This window comes from Drosophila teissieri, chromosome 2R, assembly GCF_016746235.2.
Source record: "Drosophila teissieri strain GT53w chromosome 2R, Prin_Dtei_1.1, whole genome shotgun sequence".
NCBI classification, from domain to species: Eukaryota; Metazoa; Arthropoda; class Insecta; order Diptera; family Drosophilidae; genus Drosophila; species Drosophila teissieri.
In genome coordinates, this window is record NC_053030.1 from 3105026 (window position 1) to 3124968 (window position 19943).

Genomic DNA, 19943 nt, shown 5'->3' on the forward strand with positions numbered 1-19943 from the left:
TAGAAGTCATTCTTGTCACACTGTCATAAACGCATAAAATGTTCTCAATCAAGAGGAACTGTGGTTGAGGGTTGATTTTTGTTTTGGTTAAGTTGCCTTGGTGATCAAAAGTGAGTGTCCCGATTTCCAATTGAAGCGGTATATGTTTATACATATATACATATATACCAATTTAATGATAATTGTAAAAAAGTTGTGGTATTTATTAAGCCAAATCATTTTACTTCACTTAAACACTTTTCATTTGATTACTAAGACATTTTTGGAAGTATTTGAATGTTTTAAGTGAATTGTAATCAAAATCAAGACGAAATATAAATCTCACTTCTAATAGTAACAAAAGAGAACGCTATAGTCGGGTTATCCGACTATCTGATACCCGTTACTCAGCTAATGAAAGAGCGAAGAGAAATTACAACATTGACTGTTTTTGGCGGTTTGTGGGCGTTAGAGTGGGCGTGGCAAAAAGATTTTCTGCAGATCAAAGCCTGGCAAAGTTCGGATTTGTCTTGACTGCCGGAAGGTAAGTAGTCTTATCGAAAAGGACGGATATCCTTTGCATCAGATTAGCGGAATTTTCGAATTCCCAAAACCTTGCGAGGACTTAGAAGTTTCATGGGCCTTTGCGGTTGGTATAGAAAGTTTGTTCCAAGTTTCGCTGCTTTGTCTGCTCCATTGACCGATTTAATGACTACAAAGCGAAAATTCAGTCTAACCCCGGAAGCAATTAAGGCTTTTCATGAGCTAAAGAAGTTTCTCACGGAAGAACCGGTGTTGTGTAATCCAGATTTTTCGAAGCCCTTCTCAATACACTGTGATGCAAGCCAGACAGGAGTAGGAACAGTTTTGGTACAGGTTTCTGAGGAAGGTGACGAAGGACCAATTGCTTTCGTGTCAAAGAAGCTGAATCAAGCTCAACGCAACTATACGGTCACGGAACAAGAGTGTTTGGCGGCCATAGTGGCTCTTAAACAGCGTACGAGCGAAGGTCACAAGTTTCAAATTATCACAGATCACGCGTCGCTTAAGTGGCTTATGGCCAATCGCGATTTAAATTCCCGGTTGGGACGATGGGCGATCGCTCTACAGCCCTTTAAATTTCAAATCGATCACCGCAAGGGGTCTTTGAACGTAGTTCCCGATTCATTGTCTCGGGTCAACGAAGACGAACTTGCTGCTGTAGATCTGCAAGATGGTCTACTTGTCGGTTTGAATTCGATTCATTTTAAATCCTCTGAATATAAGGAATTAATCCAAAGTGTCAGTACAAACGAAGGGAATTTTCCTGACCTATACGTTGATGATGGGTACTTATATAGAAAGGCAGAACATCTGACGGGTCAAACTCTTCATGATGAATATGCATGGAAGCTATGGTTGCCCAGGGAAACGATTCCAGAAGTCCTTGCGCATGCTCATGACAGTCCTTTATGCTCGCACGGCGGGATACATAAAACCATTGAGAGAATTAGGAGATATTATTATTGGCCAGGACTCGTAAAAGACGTAAAGGCTTATGTCAACGCTTGCGAGGTGTGCAAATCCACAAAGGCGCCGAATTCCTCTCTTAGACCTCCGTTAGGAAGAGCTCCAGAGACACAGCGGTTTGTCCAACGTCTTTTTATTGATTTTCTCGGTTCCTACCCGCACTCCCGCAGTGGAAATATCGATCACAGTTTCGTGCAGAAGGGTTTAAGAAATTGATGCGCCAGTACGGAGTTACGCACGTATTTACAGCAGTGCATGCCCCTCAAGCTAACGCTTCAGAACGTGTTAATCGTTCAGTCATCTCAGGAATTAGGGCTTACGTACGTTCTGACCAGAAGGACTGGGATGAATACTTGAGCAGGATTTGTTGTGCTTTACGTTCTTCGGTGCATTCTAGTATTGGAACTTCTCCCTACTATATGGTCTACGGTCAGCATATGGTTACCTCGGGTTCAACATATTCTCTCTTAAGGAAGCTTAATTTGCTCGACGATTGGTCCATCATGTTCAACCGTCCAGACTCATTTGAGATTATACATTCAGAGGCTAAGAAACGTACATATGCAGAAAATGCATGACGATAATGAAAAGCGATACAATCTTCGAGCTGATACCGTAAATTTCAGGGACGGGCAAGAGGTATTTCGTCGTAACTTTCGGCAGAGTTGTTTTTAAACGGGATATAATGCCAAATTTGGACCTTCATTTGTTAAAGCCCGAGTTCGTAAGAAGTTGGGTAATTGCTATTACGAATTGGAAGACCTACAGGGTCGATTGATAGGAACGTATCATGCTAAGGACATTCGTCAATGACTTAGCTTCAGGCAGTATCCATCTAGGATATCTGGTACAAATACCCTAGTTGGATTCTAGTGGGGGGGTTTTGTAACGGCGCCTGAAGCGTTTTGACCCATATATAAATATTTGGCCTGAAAGTATGCACTTTAAATAGTTCGTTGCCAATTATTGCACTTAGGCTGCAGCTGCATCGGAGCAACCGATAGTGAGCAGCTGTAAGAGAGTCGCAATCCAAAGCTCAGCTTTGGAACCACGGCCAACTTCACTGGCCTGAGATCAAATTCCGGTCTCATTCTTTTCTTGGAAAATTCCGAAGCGACCACACGCGTTTTAATCGAGTGCGGGTTCAATATAACTAAACATAACCTCAGCGACTTAGTGCTTCTTTCCCACGAGGGAAAATTTTCTCAATTTCTAATAAGTTGGCGCAAGGCAAGCCATAAAATGCCCATAGTTTTCTGTCGTAATTCTGACAGTATCTTCGTTTCGCGACCGTTCGAAAGGAGCACCCCTTTCAGACGAAGCGGACAAGACGGCAAAGCGCCCCCTCGGCCATTGGCAGCTGAGGAATCAACGGACTACGAGTTCCAGAAGCATCGGCGCCGGACCCGTTCGCCAATTGGGATTCTTCGCCCCGTCCAGCGGAGCACCCCTCTCGCAGGGCAGCGGGCACCAGCAACATCATCGCCTAGAAAGGCGCAGCCAAGGAAGCAGAGCTAGGCTTCCCGTCCGGCGGAGCACCCTCTACGGCCAGCGGAACATCGAGGGAATTTAATCTCCAAGTGTAGTCAGAAGAATAAAAAGGAATAAATAGTGCGGATGTAGTCCTTCAGTATTCTCAGTGCAGTCGCCATAGCCGTAAAGGAGGCCAAAAGTCAGATTTAAGTCCCATACTCGTGCCCGAACCCAGGCTGTTAGATTTGGATTTGTAAAATGTGGGTTTTTCGGCCCCATGCAGTGATCCCTCGATAATAGAGACGAACCTTTATTAAAAGCGAGCCACACATTAGTTTTATAAGAGGTCACGAGTTCCCTAATTTCCGCGAGAGCCATGCTGCCAATGCTTGTCTACGTTAATTACGCTGCGAGAAAGAATTTTGAAGTTAATTAATTTTAATTACAAATCAAATTATTATTAACTGGAAAAAAAAAAGAATCTTTGAAATGAAATGGAATGGAATTGAACAAAACAAAAAAATGCGTAAATTGAATTAATTTTTTTTTTAATTTAAAAGTTTTGGAAGTTAAGAAATTATATCATAAAAATGATTTAGCCGTCTCGTTTAATTTTTATTAATAATTAAGCAGTCGTGAACTAATACGGTTTTAAGTTTAAGAGAAAGATTTAAAAGATTTAGCTGGCTACATGTTGTGAACACTATTTGTTTAAATTAACCCTTGGCGATCTTAAGTCGCATTCGTTTACAGCCACCGCTCGGAAGATCGATTTCACTGTGAGTAACAACAAACAAAGAATATAATTATTGGCTAGTACTTGGCCAAACATTTTAAGTTAAACAAAAGTCATTACACAACGCCTATAGTTGCCAGTTAGCCGCTAAAAATAAATTGATAATTAAAATCTTCATCTTAAAATCAGTTAAATCTACTTAAAACTGAACCAAACAGAACCGACTTATCTTCGTTAAAAGTATAAATATTTTGAAATATAAAAATTAAACTAAATCTAGTTAGAACACCAAGTACACGATGAACACTGAAATAAAAGTTTAGGGAATTTATAAAAAAAGTATATTTAAAGAAGATTTAGTCATGCCAACCGAAATTAAAATATTAATGAAAACTATTAATTAACCTAAGAGACACTCAATGAACGTATATATATATTTATAATTAAAACGTAATGATACCGTTACTGTAATCCTTATTTAGCATGCACTATTCAATTAATTAGTGTTTTGTATATTTTGCTTTATATTTGACTTATTATTGGGGATCTAAATCCTACTCTTAGGCATTGCCTAATCCAACCCATTTTGTACCCTTGCAGAGCTTTGCGATATTAGGAAGAAAAATTTATTATGCTGTTAGACTTAATTATTATTATTAAAATGTATACCATCGAAATCATGGAGTAATAATTTTTTTGTTTGAACTCGGCAGATGGTTTAGCAGTCGTAAGGGGTATCAGAAGGGATCACCCGAGTGAGACTCGAAGATGGTGATCATAGGTTGGGCGGGTCTCCGATGACGTAATAACACCGACGTCTCATTACCGAATTTCCCTCCTCTTTTCTTTCTCTAACCGCTTTAACCGTCTCTTTTGGAATTTGTTTACGTTTCTCTATCTGATATCCGATATCTTTTCGTATGCCGTCGCAGCACGCTCAATTCTTGATTAATGATAATGATAAATAATGATGATAAATAATGATGATAAATAATGATGATAAATAATAAGCCAATGCCAGATCAGACTGAGCAAGACCTCCACCCCCAACGTCGACGAGCTACAGCCGGACCCTATAGCGTGCCCCGCAAAGTCAGATCTTGGTCGAAACAGTGCTTTACAAACGTTGTACGTTACACTGTGAGTAAAAACAATACCCAGTCGGAAGTTTGGGAACGTGTCGAGAAAAGTCGGAAGTGGAATTATTTCCGAACACGTTTCGTCATACTTATTTTTTATGTGGAAGTTGTTTTAACAATTAGGAAAGATTTCTAAAAAAACGCTGATGACCTTGACTATTCAAAATTGAAAGAGCAACAGAGCTAAACAGAAGTGCAATAATGCTTCTGTGGCTTTTTTCATTTTCAGATCAAAAATATAGCATCAGGCAATGAAAGAAAACATAAACGTACATAGGTTCAGATAAATTATTTCATATATACACTAAATGTACTTATGGTTTGGATTTCTTTACATATATGTACGATGTATGTGTATAAATATGTATTTATGTTATATTCATATTATTTATATTTTTATATACATTTTTTATTATTATTTTTTTTTAAATTACATAATAAATAACAATTAACCATAAGTGGTCATTCAAAATAAATAAATAATTGAAAAAAAAGTTTGGTATTTTTTCAGAAACTGTGTGTACGCAAAACAGGATTCGGCTTATACCAGAATATGCTCGATTCTAAAATTATGAGCAATCGACAAACTTTGGGTTTTTTATTTTCCTCAACATATCAAAAAGAGTACATCGAAATGCATTTTAGTAGAGTACTATAGTCGGAAGTTAGGGAACGTGTCGAGGAAAAGATGCATTACAGAGTGCTTCTTATATAGAAGCATTGAGTAGAAGTATTAGTCTATTACTATCTAAGAATATGATCATGCTAAGGCAATACAAAATAACAGTTTTTACATAATGACAATCAATTCATGTCGCCACGCCCACTCTAACGGCCACAAACCGCCCAAAACTGTCACACCCACACTTTTGTAAAATGTTTTGATATTTTTTCATTTTCTTATTAATATTGTAAATTTCTATCGATCTGCAGAAAAACTTTTTGCCACGCCCATCCTAACGCCCACAAACCGACCAAAACTTCCACGCCTACACTTTTGAAAAATGTTTCCATATTTTTTCACATTTTTGTTAGTATTGTAAATTTTTTCTCGGTTTGCGAAAAATCTTTTTGCCACGCCCACTCTAACGCCCACAAACCGGCAAAATCGGTCAGTGTTGAAATTTCTCTTCGCATTTCCATTAGCTGAGTAACGGGTATTAGATAGTCGGGGAACTCTACTACAGAGTTCTCTCTTGTTTTCTATTATACTTTACATTATTTATACTTTTTTACAACCCCTTTAGCGCAACACTCCGCTGAAAAACGTAAAATACTCACTTTACTTCCTTCAAGGCATCCCCAGCGGATGCTGACGAGTTTGTTGCTTCGCCTTCTCCAGGAAAAATTGTTCGAACCTTTGATGAGCAGACCCACAGTTAGCTGCGTAGCCCACAGCCCGAACTGCTGTTGACGGTCTTGCAAGACCTGATTTATCACCTCCTGTAGCCCGACTGTTTGACCAAAGAATCTTTGTTTGTTTTTTGGTCAATCATATCATCATCATATCATATCATCTTTTTACAACAGCATTTCTTTAAATATACCCTTTAGTCGTAGAGTAATTGAAAAGTATGTAACAGGCAGAAGAAAGCACTTCCGACCATATAAAGTATATATATTCTTGATCAGGATCAATAGCCGAGTCGATCTGGCCATGTCCGTCTGTCCGTCCGTCTGTCTGTCTGTCTGGCCGTCCGTATGAACGTCGAGATCTCAGGAACTATAACAGCTGAATGTTAAGAATAAGCATACAGACTCCAGAGACATAGACGCAGCGCAAGTTTGTCGATTGATGTTGCCACGCCCACTCTAACGCCCACAAACCGCCCAAAACTGACACGCCCAAACTTTTGAAAAATGTTTTGATATGTTTTCATTTTCTTATTAGTAATGTAAATTTCTATCGATCTGCAGAAAAACTTTTTGCCACGTGCACCCTAACGCCCACAAACCGCCCAAAACTGCCACGCCCACACTTTTGAAAAATGTTTTGATATTTTTTCATTTTCTTATAAGTATTGTCAATTTCTATTGATCTGCAGAAAATCTTTTTGCCACGCCCACTCTAACGCCCACAAACCGCCAAAAACAGTCAATGTTGTAATTTCTCTAGTTGAGTAACGGGTATCAGATAGTCGGGTAACCCGACTATAGCGTTCTCTTTTGTTACTATTAGATGTGAGATTTATATTTCGTCTTGATTTTGTTTACAATTCACTTAAAACATTCAAATACTTCCAAAAATGTCTTAGTAATCAAATGAAAAGTGTTTAAGTGAAGTAAAATGATTTGGCTTAATAAATACCACAACTTTTTTACAATTATCATTAAATTGGTATATATGTATAAACATATACCGCTTCAATTGGAAACCGTGACACTCACTTTTGATCACCAAGGCAACTTAACCAAAACAAAAATCAACCCTCAACCACAGTTCCTCTTGATTGAGAACATTTTATGCGTTTATGACAGTGTGACAAGAATGACTTCTAAAAGCAGTGCTAACGGAACGCAAAGATTACCGGAGCCTGTTTCCGAACATGCAGCAGTGCCGCCACCTCCACCCACGGCGGCGGGCAGACCCAGACCCCCAACATCGCAACTTTTTTCAGTGAGTTTTGAAAAAGATAAATTCACTACGCTGTATAATTCCTGTAATTCAGCGCGGCAATCTGGTTAGCAGTCGGGCTACAGGAGGTGATAAATCAGGTCTTGCAAGACCGTCAACAGCAGTTCGGGCTGTGGGCTACGCAGCTAACTGTGGGTCTGCTCATCAAAGGTTCGAACAATTTTTCCTGGAGAAGGCGAAGCAACAAACACTCTCGTCAGCAACCGCTGGGGATGCCTTGAAGGAAGTAAAGTGAGTATTTTACGTTTTTCAGCGGAGTGTTGCGCTAAAGGGGTTGTAAAAAAGTATAAATAATGTAAAGTATAATAGAAAACAAGAGAGAACTCTGTAGTAGAGTTCCCCGACTATCTAATACCCGTTACTCAGCTAATGGAAATGCGAAGAGAAATTTCAACACTGACCGATTTGGCCGGTTTGTGGGCGTTAGAGTGGGCGTGGCAAAAAGATTTTTGGCAAACCGAGAAAAAATTTACAAGACTAACAAAAATGTGGAAAAATATCGAAACATTTTTTAAAAGTGTAGGCGTGGAAGTTTTGGTCGGTTTGTGGGCGTTAGGGTGGGCGTGGCAAAAAGTTTTTCTGCAGATCGATAGAAATTTACAATATTAATAAGAAAATGAAAAAATATCGAAACATTTTACAAAAGTGTGGGTGTGACAGTTTTGGGCGGTTTGTGGGCGTTAGGGTGGGCGTGGCAAAAAGTTTTTCTGCAGATCGATAGAAATTTACAATACTAATAAGAAAATGAAAACATATCGAAACATTTTTCAAAAGTGTGGGTGTGACAGTTTTGGGCGGTTTGTGGGCGTTAGAGTGGGCGTCGCGACATGAATCGACAAATAGAAGTAGTAAGATTTTTCAAAAAAATTGTTATATTGTAAAACAAGAGAAAACGCTATAGCCGAGTTCCCTAAATATCACATTCCCGTTACTTAGATATTGGAAGTGAGATGTACAAGTTTCAAAATATGTTGGCCATATGAATAGAAATTGGCACAAAAACCTATTAAAATCAAAAAAATAAAAACAGTGTTGTTCTAGCTAAAATTGTTTTGGAAAATAGATAAAAATTGACGGTTCTATTAAGAATATGAAGAAAATATACAAACTGTTTCAAAAGTGTGTCTCTGCATGCTTAATATCAGTTTTTAGCTTTTATAGTTCCCGACATGGATAATCCTGATCAAGAATATATATACTTTTTAGGGTCGGGAACGCTTCATGTTACATAATTTTTAGCGAATCTTTCAACTCCTTTTATTCTGCGAGTGACGTGTGTTACTTCTATTTAAAGTGGTAAAATAATGGGGGTTAAAATGTTTTTGGCATATACATAGATACAAATTAGCAAGACAAATAAAAAAATATAACAAAAAAGCAAGGAATAGATAAAAATAGAGTGGGCGGGGAAAATTTTTTTTTGCAGCGCAAGTTTGTCGATTTATGTTGCCACGCCCACTCTAACGCCCACAAACCGCCCAAAACTGTCACACCCACATTTTTGAAAAATGTTTTGATACTTTTTCATTTTCTTATTAGTATTGTCAATTTCTATTGATCTGCAGAAAAACTTTTTGCCACGCCCACGCTTACGCCCACAAACCGCCAAAAACTGCCACGCCCATACTTTTGAAAAATGTTGTGAAATGTTTTCACATTTTTGTTCGTCTTGTAAATTTAAATCTATATACCAAAAATCTTTTTGCCACGCCCACTCTAACGCCCACAAACCGCCAAAAACGGCCAGTGTTGTAATTTCTCTTCGCACTTTCACTAGCTGAGTAACGGGCATCAGATAGTCGGGGAATCCGACTATAGCGTTCTATCTTGTTGTCTATACTCGATAGTCTATGATAATTCCTAGAATAAAGAAAGACTGGAGCATTATTTTTGTATTATGATATCCACTAGTTAGAAGAATACGATTAAGAAAATAGAATTTAGATAATCAGGAAAATTATTTCCTTTTTAGTTCTCATTAACTTCTTTTATTAATTATACATTTACATTTATATTTTACAGATATTCCTACTTTATATGTTTTCCATTTTTTGTTTGGTCTTAAATCCTCAATATATTATAATTTAATAGGATTTTTCTTTTGTTCAAGCTATCGACTTTAGTCGTTTTCAACTAGACTAGATTATCTCTCTAATCGTTACGTTAGTCGAGGCAAGTTATCTGTAAGAGACGCCGTAAAATTCTTAACAACTTTAACTTCTTTAACAACTCACTGTTTTATTTCTTTTAATCCAACGACGAAAATTGATCTTCCGATGGCATATACTGAAATATATGCTCGGCACGAGAAGGTATTTTAAAGGAAATTCCCTAGCAACTCTCTTATTAGCCATAGCTTGGGAGCTCTTGCCTTGACCTACGCAATTAATAATATTACTTCGAATAGCTAAAATGCTAATAATAAGAAAGTAAAGTTATCAAATTTTAAAGCAGCAATGTATACATGAATTTAAGTAAGGGCAGTCCATTAGTGGTTGTCCTGGCGACCGAATTTATTGTCTCACTAATTGGGCACAGTTCAGCTGGCCGACACTGAGACTATACTTCTCTGTTTATAGTCTAAAATGCTCACGGGCACTTAAATCATCAACTGATTGAAACTGTTGAACTCGGAGAAAAAGTACTGTATTTCAGCTGGATAAAGGCATCCAATGGCTGACGGGGCTCCTGGTCTACTGAGGACTAGCGAACACAGGAGCTATACCAGTAAAAATATTAGATGGTGTCGTCGCGCGAACGGAGTTTCCTTTAACGGCTACTCCACCTTGGATCCCGAAAAAAGGGGACAGACTTACTGGTGGTAGAAGGAATTCATGATTATAACAATTGGAACTAACTTAACTCAAGCTCACCGCAGTGTGTCCTTAAAACTTTCGAACGACAATGAAAATGTCTAGATTCGGGCGCCAAATGTAATAAACTTAATTATTTGGTCTGCTCGCCACGAAATATGCGCGTCTACTTCAGTAAATTATCCGTGTTTGTTTCAGACTACGGTCAACGGGTGCCCTCAGCGCTTCTAGTCTTTCTTAGCTTGTGATCTACATTTTTCATTGTTACCCAATTTCTCTTTCTACAGAGAAACCCTCTTTTTCCATACTCTCTTTTTCCACGCTCATCTGCTGGATAACTTGCAGCACTTAATAGTCGTCTTCTCCGACGAATAGCACTCTCTGAAATGCTTGCAATCATAACTTCTGGTAAGCTTTTCCCAACTAACAGATTCAGCTGTTAACAAGAGAGAACGCTTTAGTTAAGTTCCCTCTCTTTGGATATTTTCGTTTCGTATATACAACGACGTTTCAGTGATTGTTTTCAGTATCTTCGCCTTAGCCCTTTGTATGATATCACTATTACAACTGCTGGCACTTCCCCATAGTTGGGAGCCGTACGCCCAAATTAGTTTTAATACGAAAATATAGACTGGGACCGTCTAGTGCATCCATAAGGATGACCGAAAGTTGATAAGCCAATGGAGAAATGCTTGCGACAGGTGAGCCTTCGGTCGAAAAAAACTATAAGGTATTTTACCTTTGGGAGTACGGTGTTGTTTAAGGTGATCGAGGGGCAGACTTGCCGATTGAATGTGAATGACATATGTTTACATTTCTATTCGTTTAATTTAATTCTTCAGTGAGATAGCCACTTTCCATGGCCACTAAGTGACAAGAGAGGTAAATTGTTGATTGTACAGGGTATATGGATTGACTTAAAATCGGTCTCGTCGGCAAGCGTAGAAGTCGTAGTTTGCTGTATAAACGCTGCCTTGGAGCCTTGGATATATCAGGGTTGCATCACACAGCAAAGGCTCTGTTGTAGAGGTACGATTTCAGAAGTTTGTTAGTGTTTTGGGATAGCATTGTTTTAATTTTGAACATCTATCCATCTAGCCACCCTTGTTATATAGCAATATAAAATATGGCAATATTATCTGGCCATGTCCGTATGAACGTCGAGATTTCAGGAACTATAACAGCTTGAAAGTTGAGATTAAGGGTGCAGACTGCAGAGATATTGACAAGCGCAAGTTTGTTGACCCATGATGCCACGCCCACAAACCGCCCAAAACTGCCATGCCCACACTTTTGAAAAATGTTTTGATGTTTTTCATTTTTTTATTAGTTTTGTAAATTTTCTATCGATCTGCCAAAAAACTTATTTCCACGCCCACACTTTTGAAAAATGTTTGGATATTTTTTCACATTGTTGTTAGTCTTGTAAATTTCTCTCGATCTGCCAAAAATCGTTTTGCCACGCCCACAAACCACCAAAAACAGTCAGTGTGGAAATTTCTCATATGCACTTCCACTAGCTGAGTAACGGGTATCAGATAGTCGGGGAACTCGACTATAGCGTTTTCTCTTGTTTTTAATTAAATTTCAGGTGGTTCCTATGACACCTATATTATAAAGACGTCCGATATTTTAAAAGTGTATACTATTTTCGTTAAAATGTATTTAAGAGAAAGAAAGAAGCGTTTGGTTTTATAAATATTTAAGTTATCACAGTTAAAGCTATTTATTTATCGACCGTTAGCAACACAATTTTCAATTCATATTATAAAGCCTTTTTTAAATCCGAGCGAATCAGGAACAAGCAATGATGAACTCCTCCTTTTTTGGTAGAATATTAGGTAGCACCCAAAGTCAGAATATTACCAAGATTACATTGCGTTTGACATTATTTAAATTATAGCCCCCAAATGAAGTATAAGAATCTGGAAGGCAAAATTGTGAAGCTTTTGGAGTCATCAATAGTTTTGGCCTGGCAAAGCTCTCCCAATCAATTTTTGAACTTGGATGCGAAATTGGCCGAGGCATTGAATAAAGCCAAAGAATCATTCTCATTAGATCGAACTTTACACCAATTTCGAGACCAGCATGGTGAAAATGTTTACCACAACTTTGATTTGACATATGCGGTAAGATAGGCTACAACAGGTTTTTATAGCTTTATTATTTATTGACTAAAGGTTTTTTTTAATCTCGCGGAGCAATACGAACGCAATGAGATGCACATCGAGGCCCTTAATACCTACAGCATTATGACCAAGAACAAGATGTTTCCACACGTCAATCAGCTAAAACTAAATATGGGTAACATCTACTACAGTATGGGTATTTTTCAAAAGGCGGTTAAAATGTACCGCATGGCCCTTGATTCGGTACCAAAAAACTTAAGTCAGTTGAGACTTAAGATACGTGAAAACATTGGAATCCTTTTCATCCGTATGGGCTCCTATTCAGATGCTGCTTCTAGCTTTGAATTCATAATGTCGGAGCGGGCAAGCATTAGGTGTAGCATTCACCTCTTACTCTGCTACTACGCCTTGGGAGATGTGGAGAAGGTAAAGTTGGCCTTTCGAAGACTTTGTGATGTCCAAACCGAAGCAACGGAATCGGATACGGAGAGTGAGACGAATATCATTAAATTGCAACAGCATTCTGAACCGGTTCAACAAACTGGTAAAACTGACATGCACCAGTCTTCAGACAACGAAGAAGTCAGAGGGGCTGTTATTAAGGAAGAAGGTGACGGTTCTTACGAGAAATTAAACGAGGCCGTAAATTTTGTAACCAGAGTAAAACATCGTTATGTTGTCCAAGCTCTTAAGAAAGACGAGCTTGCCATATATACCAATGAACGTCGGAATGCCGTTAAAAAATCTATTACAATGATTGTGGATTTAATATCACCTTTTATCGAAGATAACTATAATGACGGTGAGTATGAATGATATTAAGTACAGCAGGCCGGAAAAAATAACTTCTCACGGGCATTATAATTTTGGTCAGAAGTTGGCAACGCAGCAGATCAGACTTTTCCAACCCTATAAATGTATGTAATCTAGATCATACAATAGCCTATGCTATGTCCGTGTGTCCGACTGTTTGTTGTACTAGTTTCTCAGGTTTGAAACACTCTATATATGTTGCGTTTTCTTGAAATAATATTAACTTTATACTTAAGCATACAGACTCCAGGGACATAGACGCAGCGCAAGTTTGTCGATTCATGTTGCTACGCCCACTCTTACGCCCACACTTGTGAAAAATGTTTTGATATTTTTTCATTTTTGTATTAGACTTGTAAATTTATATCGATTTGCCAAAAAACATTTTGCAACGCCCACTCTAACGCCCACAAGCCGCAAAAAACTGTCAGTGTTAAAGACTCTCCTTCGCACTTCCACTAGCTGAGTAACGGGTATCAGATAGTCGGGGAACTCGACTATAGCGTTCTCTCTTGCTAAAGTTTGCCTCGTAGTGTAGTTTACATGTCCACTATGTTCTTTAAACTTTCTTTTCAAAAATGCTGTGATTAATACATTTTTTAGATTTCATAGTTTGATAAGCCAATAATTGGTCAACATTTTCCTTCGCCCTTTACTAGCTGAGGAACGGATATCCGTTAGTCCAGGAACTCAACTATATTTTCACTTTTGTTGTTGCTTAATCTTTTTTATTAATTAGTAATTTCGCACTATAAATATATCAATCGGACTTATTATAAAAATTTATTAATTACGTACTCTACCGGCCATTAATTAATTTGTACAAAGTCCTATAGCCAAAAAGTGAGCTATATTTTAGTTTTTTATAGTGATATATTTATACCCGTCACTCGTAGATTAAAAGGGTATACTAGATTTGTTGAAAAGTATGTAACAGGCAGAAGGAAGCGTTTCCGACCATATAAAGTATATATATTCTTGATCAGGATCAATAACCGAGTCGATCTGGCCATGTCCGTCTGTCCGTCCGTATGAACGTAGAGATCTCAGGAACTATAAAAGCTAGAAAGTTGGGATTCAGCATGCAAGCTCCAGAGACATAGAAGCAGCGCAAGTTTGTCGATTCATGTTGCCCAACCTAACGCCCAAAAACCGCCCAAAACTGCCACGCCCACACGTTTGAAAAATGTTTTGATATTTTTTCATTTTTGTATTAGTTCTGTAAATTTCTAACGGTTTGCCAAAAAACTTTTTGCCACGCCCACTCTAACGCTCACAAACCGCCCAAAGCTGCCACGCCCACACTTTTGTAAAAAGTTTTGATATTTTTTAATTTTTGTATTAGTCTTGTAAATTTCTATCGATTGGCCAAAGACCTTTTTGCCACGCCCACTTAAACGCCCACAAACCGCCAAAAACAGCCAGTGTTAAAGACTCTTCTTTTCACTTAAAATAGCTGAGTAACGGGTATGAGATAGTCGGGGAACTCGACTATAGCGTTCTGTCTTGTTTAATCTTGTTTTGGTAATACCTTTCAAACGGATATTTAAATTTTATTCTTATACTTTCTCCAATTTGTCTCCAGAACCATATAATATTTTAAAGCATTGGTATGCAATCCCTTTGGATTTAGATATCCCTTAAAGCAGATTTTTATTTTTTTGTGTATGTATAGTTGTTAAGAATAAAACTTTTAAATAATTTATGAAACAGAATTGCAATGGCATTTACAAATACCAAATTTTATTTCTATTATTACTTTTTATTGAGTTTACATTATTTATATTTCTTATCTATATTTTTTCGTTTTTGTCTATTTGGTTTAACATTTGTATTACGAAAATTCGGTATTTTTACAACTAACCTAAGAAATTATTTGTTAGAATTACATAAATGTTATACAGCCAAGGAATTAGCCAAAACGTTCGCACATGGGCCTATTAGCTACAATATAGCTTACAACGAATTTTATAATATTTTTGAAAATATTACTTTTTATACACATTTAAGATTTTGATTAATACAACATACAGAAATTAGTGAATGCCCATTAAAAAAATTTTCTATAAACAGAAAAAATAAATTAAAAAACAGATGGAGATTACTTTCACAGATGGTTTTGTATCGGAAAATTTGATTGAAAGTGATTTCCTCAATATGAAATGTAAGTCAAAAAAAAGTTTTACATGGACGATATACTTTATACGCTGACTGCTGAACAACCATTAATTTCCGTCATAAGAATTTTTCAAGATTACCAATCCTTATTTGTAGACTTTTTTGTGTCTCACAAAACATCATTAAAAAAGTCGAAACCCGTTCCAATCTAAATGCTGTTGAATTACACAACATCCAGTTATAATAAAATAATGCAAGTACAACGAATCATGAAATAGTAAACAATTTTTATAATATTTGAACAATAACAATTACTGTCCAGAGATCGCCAGGGTACCTTTCCTTAAGCCTTCTTCTGGTTAGCCAAGGAGACCACTAGGTTGTTGATGTGAGCTTTGAGACGCAGTGGTTAAAAGATGCAGTCGAATTAGCAGAAGTCGCAATATTTTAGCTTTTCACTACTTTAACTGCGAATGACATTATAAACTGAACACTTGCTTATGCTTTTAAGAAAATCAAAATCGCAGTCAAAAAGAAAATGAAGGAGCGAAGAAAATGAAAAATCAGCTTCAGTCGCCTTGTTTTCTTTTTTTTTGCTTTTTGCATTGCTGTTTTTTTTATCGTTGACCTGCCAAGTGGTTGATATGAGCTGTGAGACGTTCGTTTTATCGCATCTAGTAACGATTCATCTGTTCTCTGACATAGTGAGTATGGAGGTAATTTTCTACGGCGGCGTTTCTGATGTACGCATCCGTATTTGCAGACGTGCATCCTTCGAGTAGGGATGTGAGGACTGATGGTGAAACAATGGTAAGCATTCCAGTCCCCAGCGATTATGAAGTTTGTTTTCAGGTCGTCGAATAGTTTTCGTCGTCAGCAGAACATTGAAAATTGGGTGGACAATAGATAGACGCAATAGGTTTTTCACCAAGGTCGGTTTTGTCTATGACTGAGACACATTGAACATTTGACCTTAGAACTGGTAACATTGAAAACAAGATTTAAATAAAATGCGCAACCGTATCCGATCGGCAGGATGAGAGCCTTTCAAAGGTATTTGTTTTTATTAAACAATATACAATAAAAAACAACAAATTTTAATTTAGACCGGGCATGTAATTTATTAATACATTAATGATAGTAAATTGTATAAAAAAATAATAAAAGGAAAAAACTGAAACATTTTTAAAAATTATCCGTTAGAGTGGGCATGGCAACATCAGGACTTGCACTGCGTCTATGTCTCTAGAATAAACATGCTTAATCTCAACTTTTTAGCTTTTGTATTTAGTTCATACAACTCAACTCTACGAGTAACGGGTATAAAAAGTCCACTTCTAAATTCCACCGGTCCTCAGTCGCCGCTAACTCATCGACTGCAATTTGACAAACATTCAAATATCGCTGCTATATATATTTTTTGTTTTTCAGGATATAATTGGTGCATTGAGATCATCAAAACTTCAAATCTAGCATGGCTGGCCAACGAACTTGAACTCAACAAAGCATTAGTATATCTCCGACAAAATGACGTTAATCAAGCAATTATAACGTTACAAATGTATGATCGCAAGAGTGAGGGATCCATGACGGCCAGCGCTCTGACCAACTTGAGTTTTATTTATATAAGTGTAAGTTTTGTGTGAAGCATCAAACAAGAGAATAAGATATAATCGAGTTTTTTGACTCTCAGATACATCTTACTTAGACAATAAAATATTGTATAAAACAATATAGTAGATCAAAGGGTGTACTAGATATGTATACTAGGTAGAAACCAGTGTTTCTTGGTCAGTTTCGCTAGTCAATTCGATCTTGCAAAGTTTGTATGTCCGTATGAACGTCGAGATCTCAGAATCTTCAAAGCGAGAAATTTAAGATTAAGCGTGCAGATGCCAGTGATGCCTATGTTGTGCAAGTTGGTTTATTGCCACGCCCACGAGTATCTGAAAGTTGCGAAAATCGACTAACGCGTTTTCTCTTATACTAGATTCGTTGAAATGTATGTAACAGGCAGAAGGATGCGGAAGTATATATATTATTGATCAGGATCAATAGCCGAGTCGATCTGGCCATGTCCGTCCGTCTGTCTGTCCATCCGTATGAACGTCGAGATCTCAGAAACTAATATTCTAATGTCTTTGCTTTTACTCTAAGAATAACGGGTATAAAAATTTTCAATTATTTATGTAATTTCCATTTACCTGAACTGGCGGTTCGGCATAACAAACATAACTGCGTATAGCTTCTCTTCAGTATCCTGTTTTCCATGGCTGTGTAAATCATTTGATAAAAAACTGACCTCCACTGAACTGTTGACTTCCGATTAAACGCCTTGCGGATAAATACGCTTTAAACAATTCGTCTTCCTTATCATACAAAAAGTGGTCAAATTGAGCTGCAATTTGGAGCACAATGGCAAGTAGGGTTCAGACTATATATGTATGTATGTACATATGTACATACGTACATACGTAGTATATCCAAAATAGATTTCAAATGATTTATTTCATATTTTTCTTTTTGTGATGGCAATATACATATGTATGTTACAAGGGGGGAAATCAGGCATTATTTGATTATTTTAGATTAAATATTTCGCGATCTTAATTGGATGTTTATACCCTTTACTCGTAGAGCAAAAGGGTATACTTGATTCGTTGAGAAGGTAGATTAATTTGTATGAATTTCGTCAAATTTCTAAAGTTTAGTATGTTGTTCACTATGTGGCTTTTGGCTGGGAGCTCAACCACTACTAACATTGCCCATCAGTAAGTTGATTACAAGGTTTTCATCTGACCTATCGTGCCCAAATTTCTAGGCTTGGCCTTTTATATTCCTTTTTAAATAGATTGGACACAACCCCACAAACCCACAAAACGGTAAAATCTTTCCCTTCTCGTTATAAGTCAAAGGCATCTAAAATATGTAGGTATGCTCTACTTTAAAACTTATCTGATGTTATTTTATGATATCAAATTTATAAATTAAGACTTTTGACTGTAGTCTACAGTCTGTAGGTACCTTTAAAGATTTATTATAATAAAGTGTAAGCAATTTGAAGTTACAAACTTAACGTACATTTCAGTTAAGCAACCTAGAAATGGCCTACCATTGCGTTAACCAGTTAAAAGAAATCGGATCGCTAAAAAACAATGCGTCGGGATTGATTAACGCCGGCATAGTGGAATTGGGCTCGCACAAACTAATATTAGCACGCGAACGGTTCGAGCGAGCTCTGCAACTTCAACCGACGAACTTTGAAGCCATGTACAATCTCGGCCTAGTGGCCTTGGCGCAGAATGATTTTGAACTAGCCGAAGAGCGTTTCGAGTTGCTAAAGGCCCAACTGATGATGCCCAGCTCAGTTCAGCACAGCCATGTATTTTATCAGCTTGCCAAGCTGCAGGAGCGCAGGTTGGAAAACGGATGCAAATCTAACTTAACGCCGGGGGCGGCACTACAGGCGTATCTCCAGGTAGTTGGCATCTCTGCCTCTGACATCGATTCAAGGCTGTTTGAAAAGGTCGGTTCGCTTTACGAGCAGATTCAAGACCACCAAGAAGCAAATCAGTACTACAACGAGGCGTACCGCATAAACATGAGCGACATCTCCATCGCAAGCTCAATCGGTTCATATTACATCAAGCTTCAGGCCACGGAACGGGCGCTTTATTATTATGAAAGAGCGGTCCTAGCCGATCCTAATGATCCCAACCTAATGCTGCGTATTGCCAGCTGCTTTCGCAACTCGTATCTGCCTCCCAAACAGTACCTGGGTCTTTTTCAAAAGATACACGTCCGATTTCCGGACAACCTAACTTGCATAAGGGCTCTTATGCAAGTTACCAAATCGCTGGGATTGGGGGACCTGCTCGAGAGGTACGCATCGGAATACACCCGTCTGCAAAGTCTGCAGCAGGAACGTCAGATAGAACAGCGATACCAGCAGCAGCGCTTCTCTTCAGCGGCCAAGTCTAGCCACCAGTTGCGAAGCAAGTAAATACATTTTACTCTGTCCCAGTGATTATTTTCAGTTTGTTCTATAGCTATCGGGCAGTCAAATGAGGATCATTTGAGGGATAGCAGTGAGACTTTTAATAGCTTCGCGTATACTCAGGGCACCTCTACATTCTCCAGTAAAGTTGTGTCACCCTGGTAAGGGGTTTTTTTAATGCTATTATGCTTTATATATTTACAGTACTGCAGTTTGATCCGTTGGGACCTCCCGCAGAACGTCCCAAAACTGGCCGATCACTGCAATGCAGAGACGATGTAGATGACGACGCGGAAATAAATGCCGAAAGCTTATTGCCTCTTTAAGCAGACTTTTATACTTCTAGACAAGTCTGCAATTGCTGATCTTTTCTTAGCATTATTTGGGAAAATACTACACGCCATACAATAATTCCAAATGGAATATAAGTTAATCGCTTTAATTTTGGATAGTTCAATTTTAGACTTAACGTTGTTTGTAAACTGATAATAAAAAAATATATATGCAAAATTACGAATAGTGCAATTAAAACACCATTTATGGCGATTTGATCAGCTGACTATAACTTTACTTCTTTTAAAGTGAAATTGCAATTTAAAACG

At 37.8% G+C, this 19943-nt stretch overlaps 1 protein-coding gene across 5 annotated transcripts; it reads left to right on the forward strand.

The window, feature by feature from the left end:
• The first annotated feature begins 7324 nt into the window (after positions 1-7324).
• On the forward strand, positions 7325-19941 carry LOC122613311 (intraflagellar transport protein 88 homolog). 5 transcript variants are annotated; one of them, XR_006325680.1, is made up of 8 exons: positions 7325-7453; positions 7506-7702; positions 12188-12413; positions 12465-13215; positions 16776-16975; positions 18433-19343; positions 19394-19483; positions 19546-19671. XR_006325680.1 is itself a non-coding variant. In XM_043787431.1 (8 exons), the coding sequence occupies exons 1-8, from the start codon at positions 7325-7327 to the stop codon at positions 19621-19623; spliced, it is 2583 nt and encodes an 860-aa protein (XP_043643366.1). In that variant the 3' UTR covers positions 19624-19941. The 5 variants fall into 5 exon arrangements, 4 of the variants coding, with proteins under 4 accessions (XP_043643366.1, XP_043643365.1, XP_043643369.1 ...); XM_043787431.1 differs by having other exon boundaries at positions 18433-19339; positions 19394-19488; positions 19546-19941; XM_043787430.1 differs by having other exon boundaries at positions 18433-19339; positions 19546-19941.
• Positions 19942-19943: the final 2 nt, after the last annotated feature.

Excerpts from the sequence above, each read along its gene's own strand:
- LOC122613311 (XM_043787430.1), top strand. The coding sequence starts at position 7,325 with ATGACTTCTAAAAGCAGTGCTAACGGAACGCAAAGATTACCGGAGCCT. Across the intron at positions 7,454-7,505 it reads CAACATCGCAACTTTTTTCA|CGCGGCAATCTGGTTAGCAG; the intron begins GTGAGTTTTGAA and ends CCTGTAATTCAG. Across the intron at positions 13,216-16,775 it reads CGAAGATAACTATAATGACG|GATATAATTGGTGCATTGAG; the intron begins GTGAGTATGAAT and ends TTTGTTTTTCAG.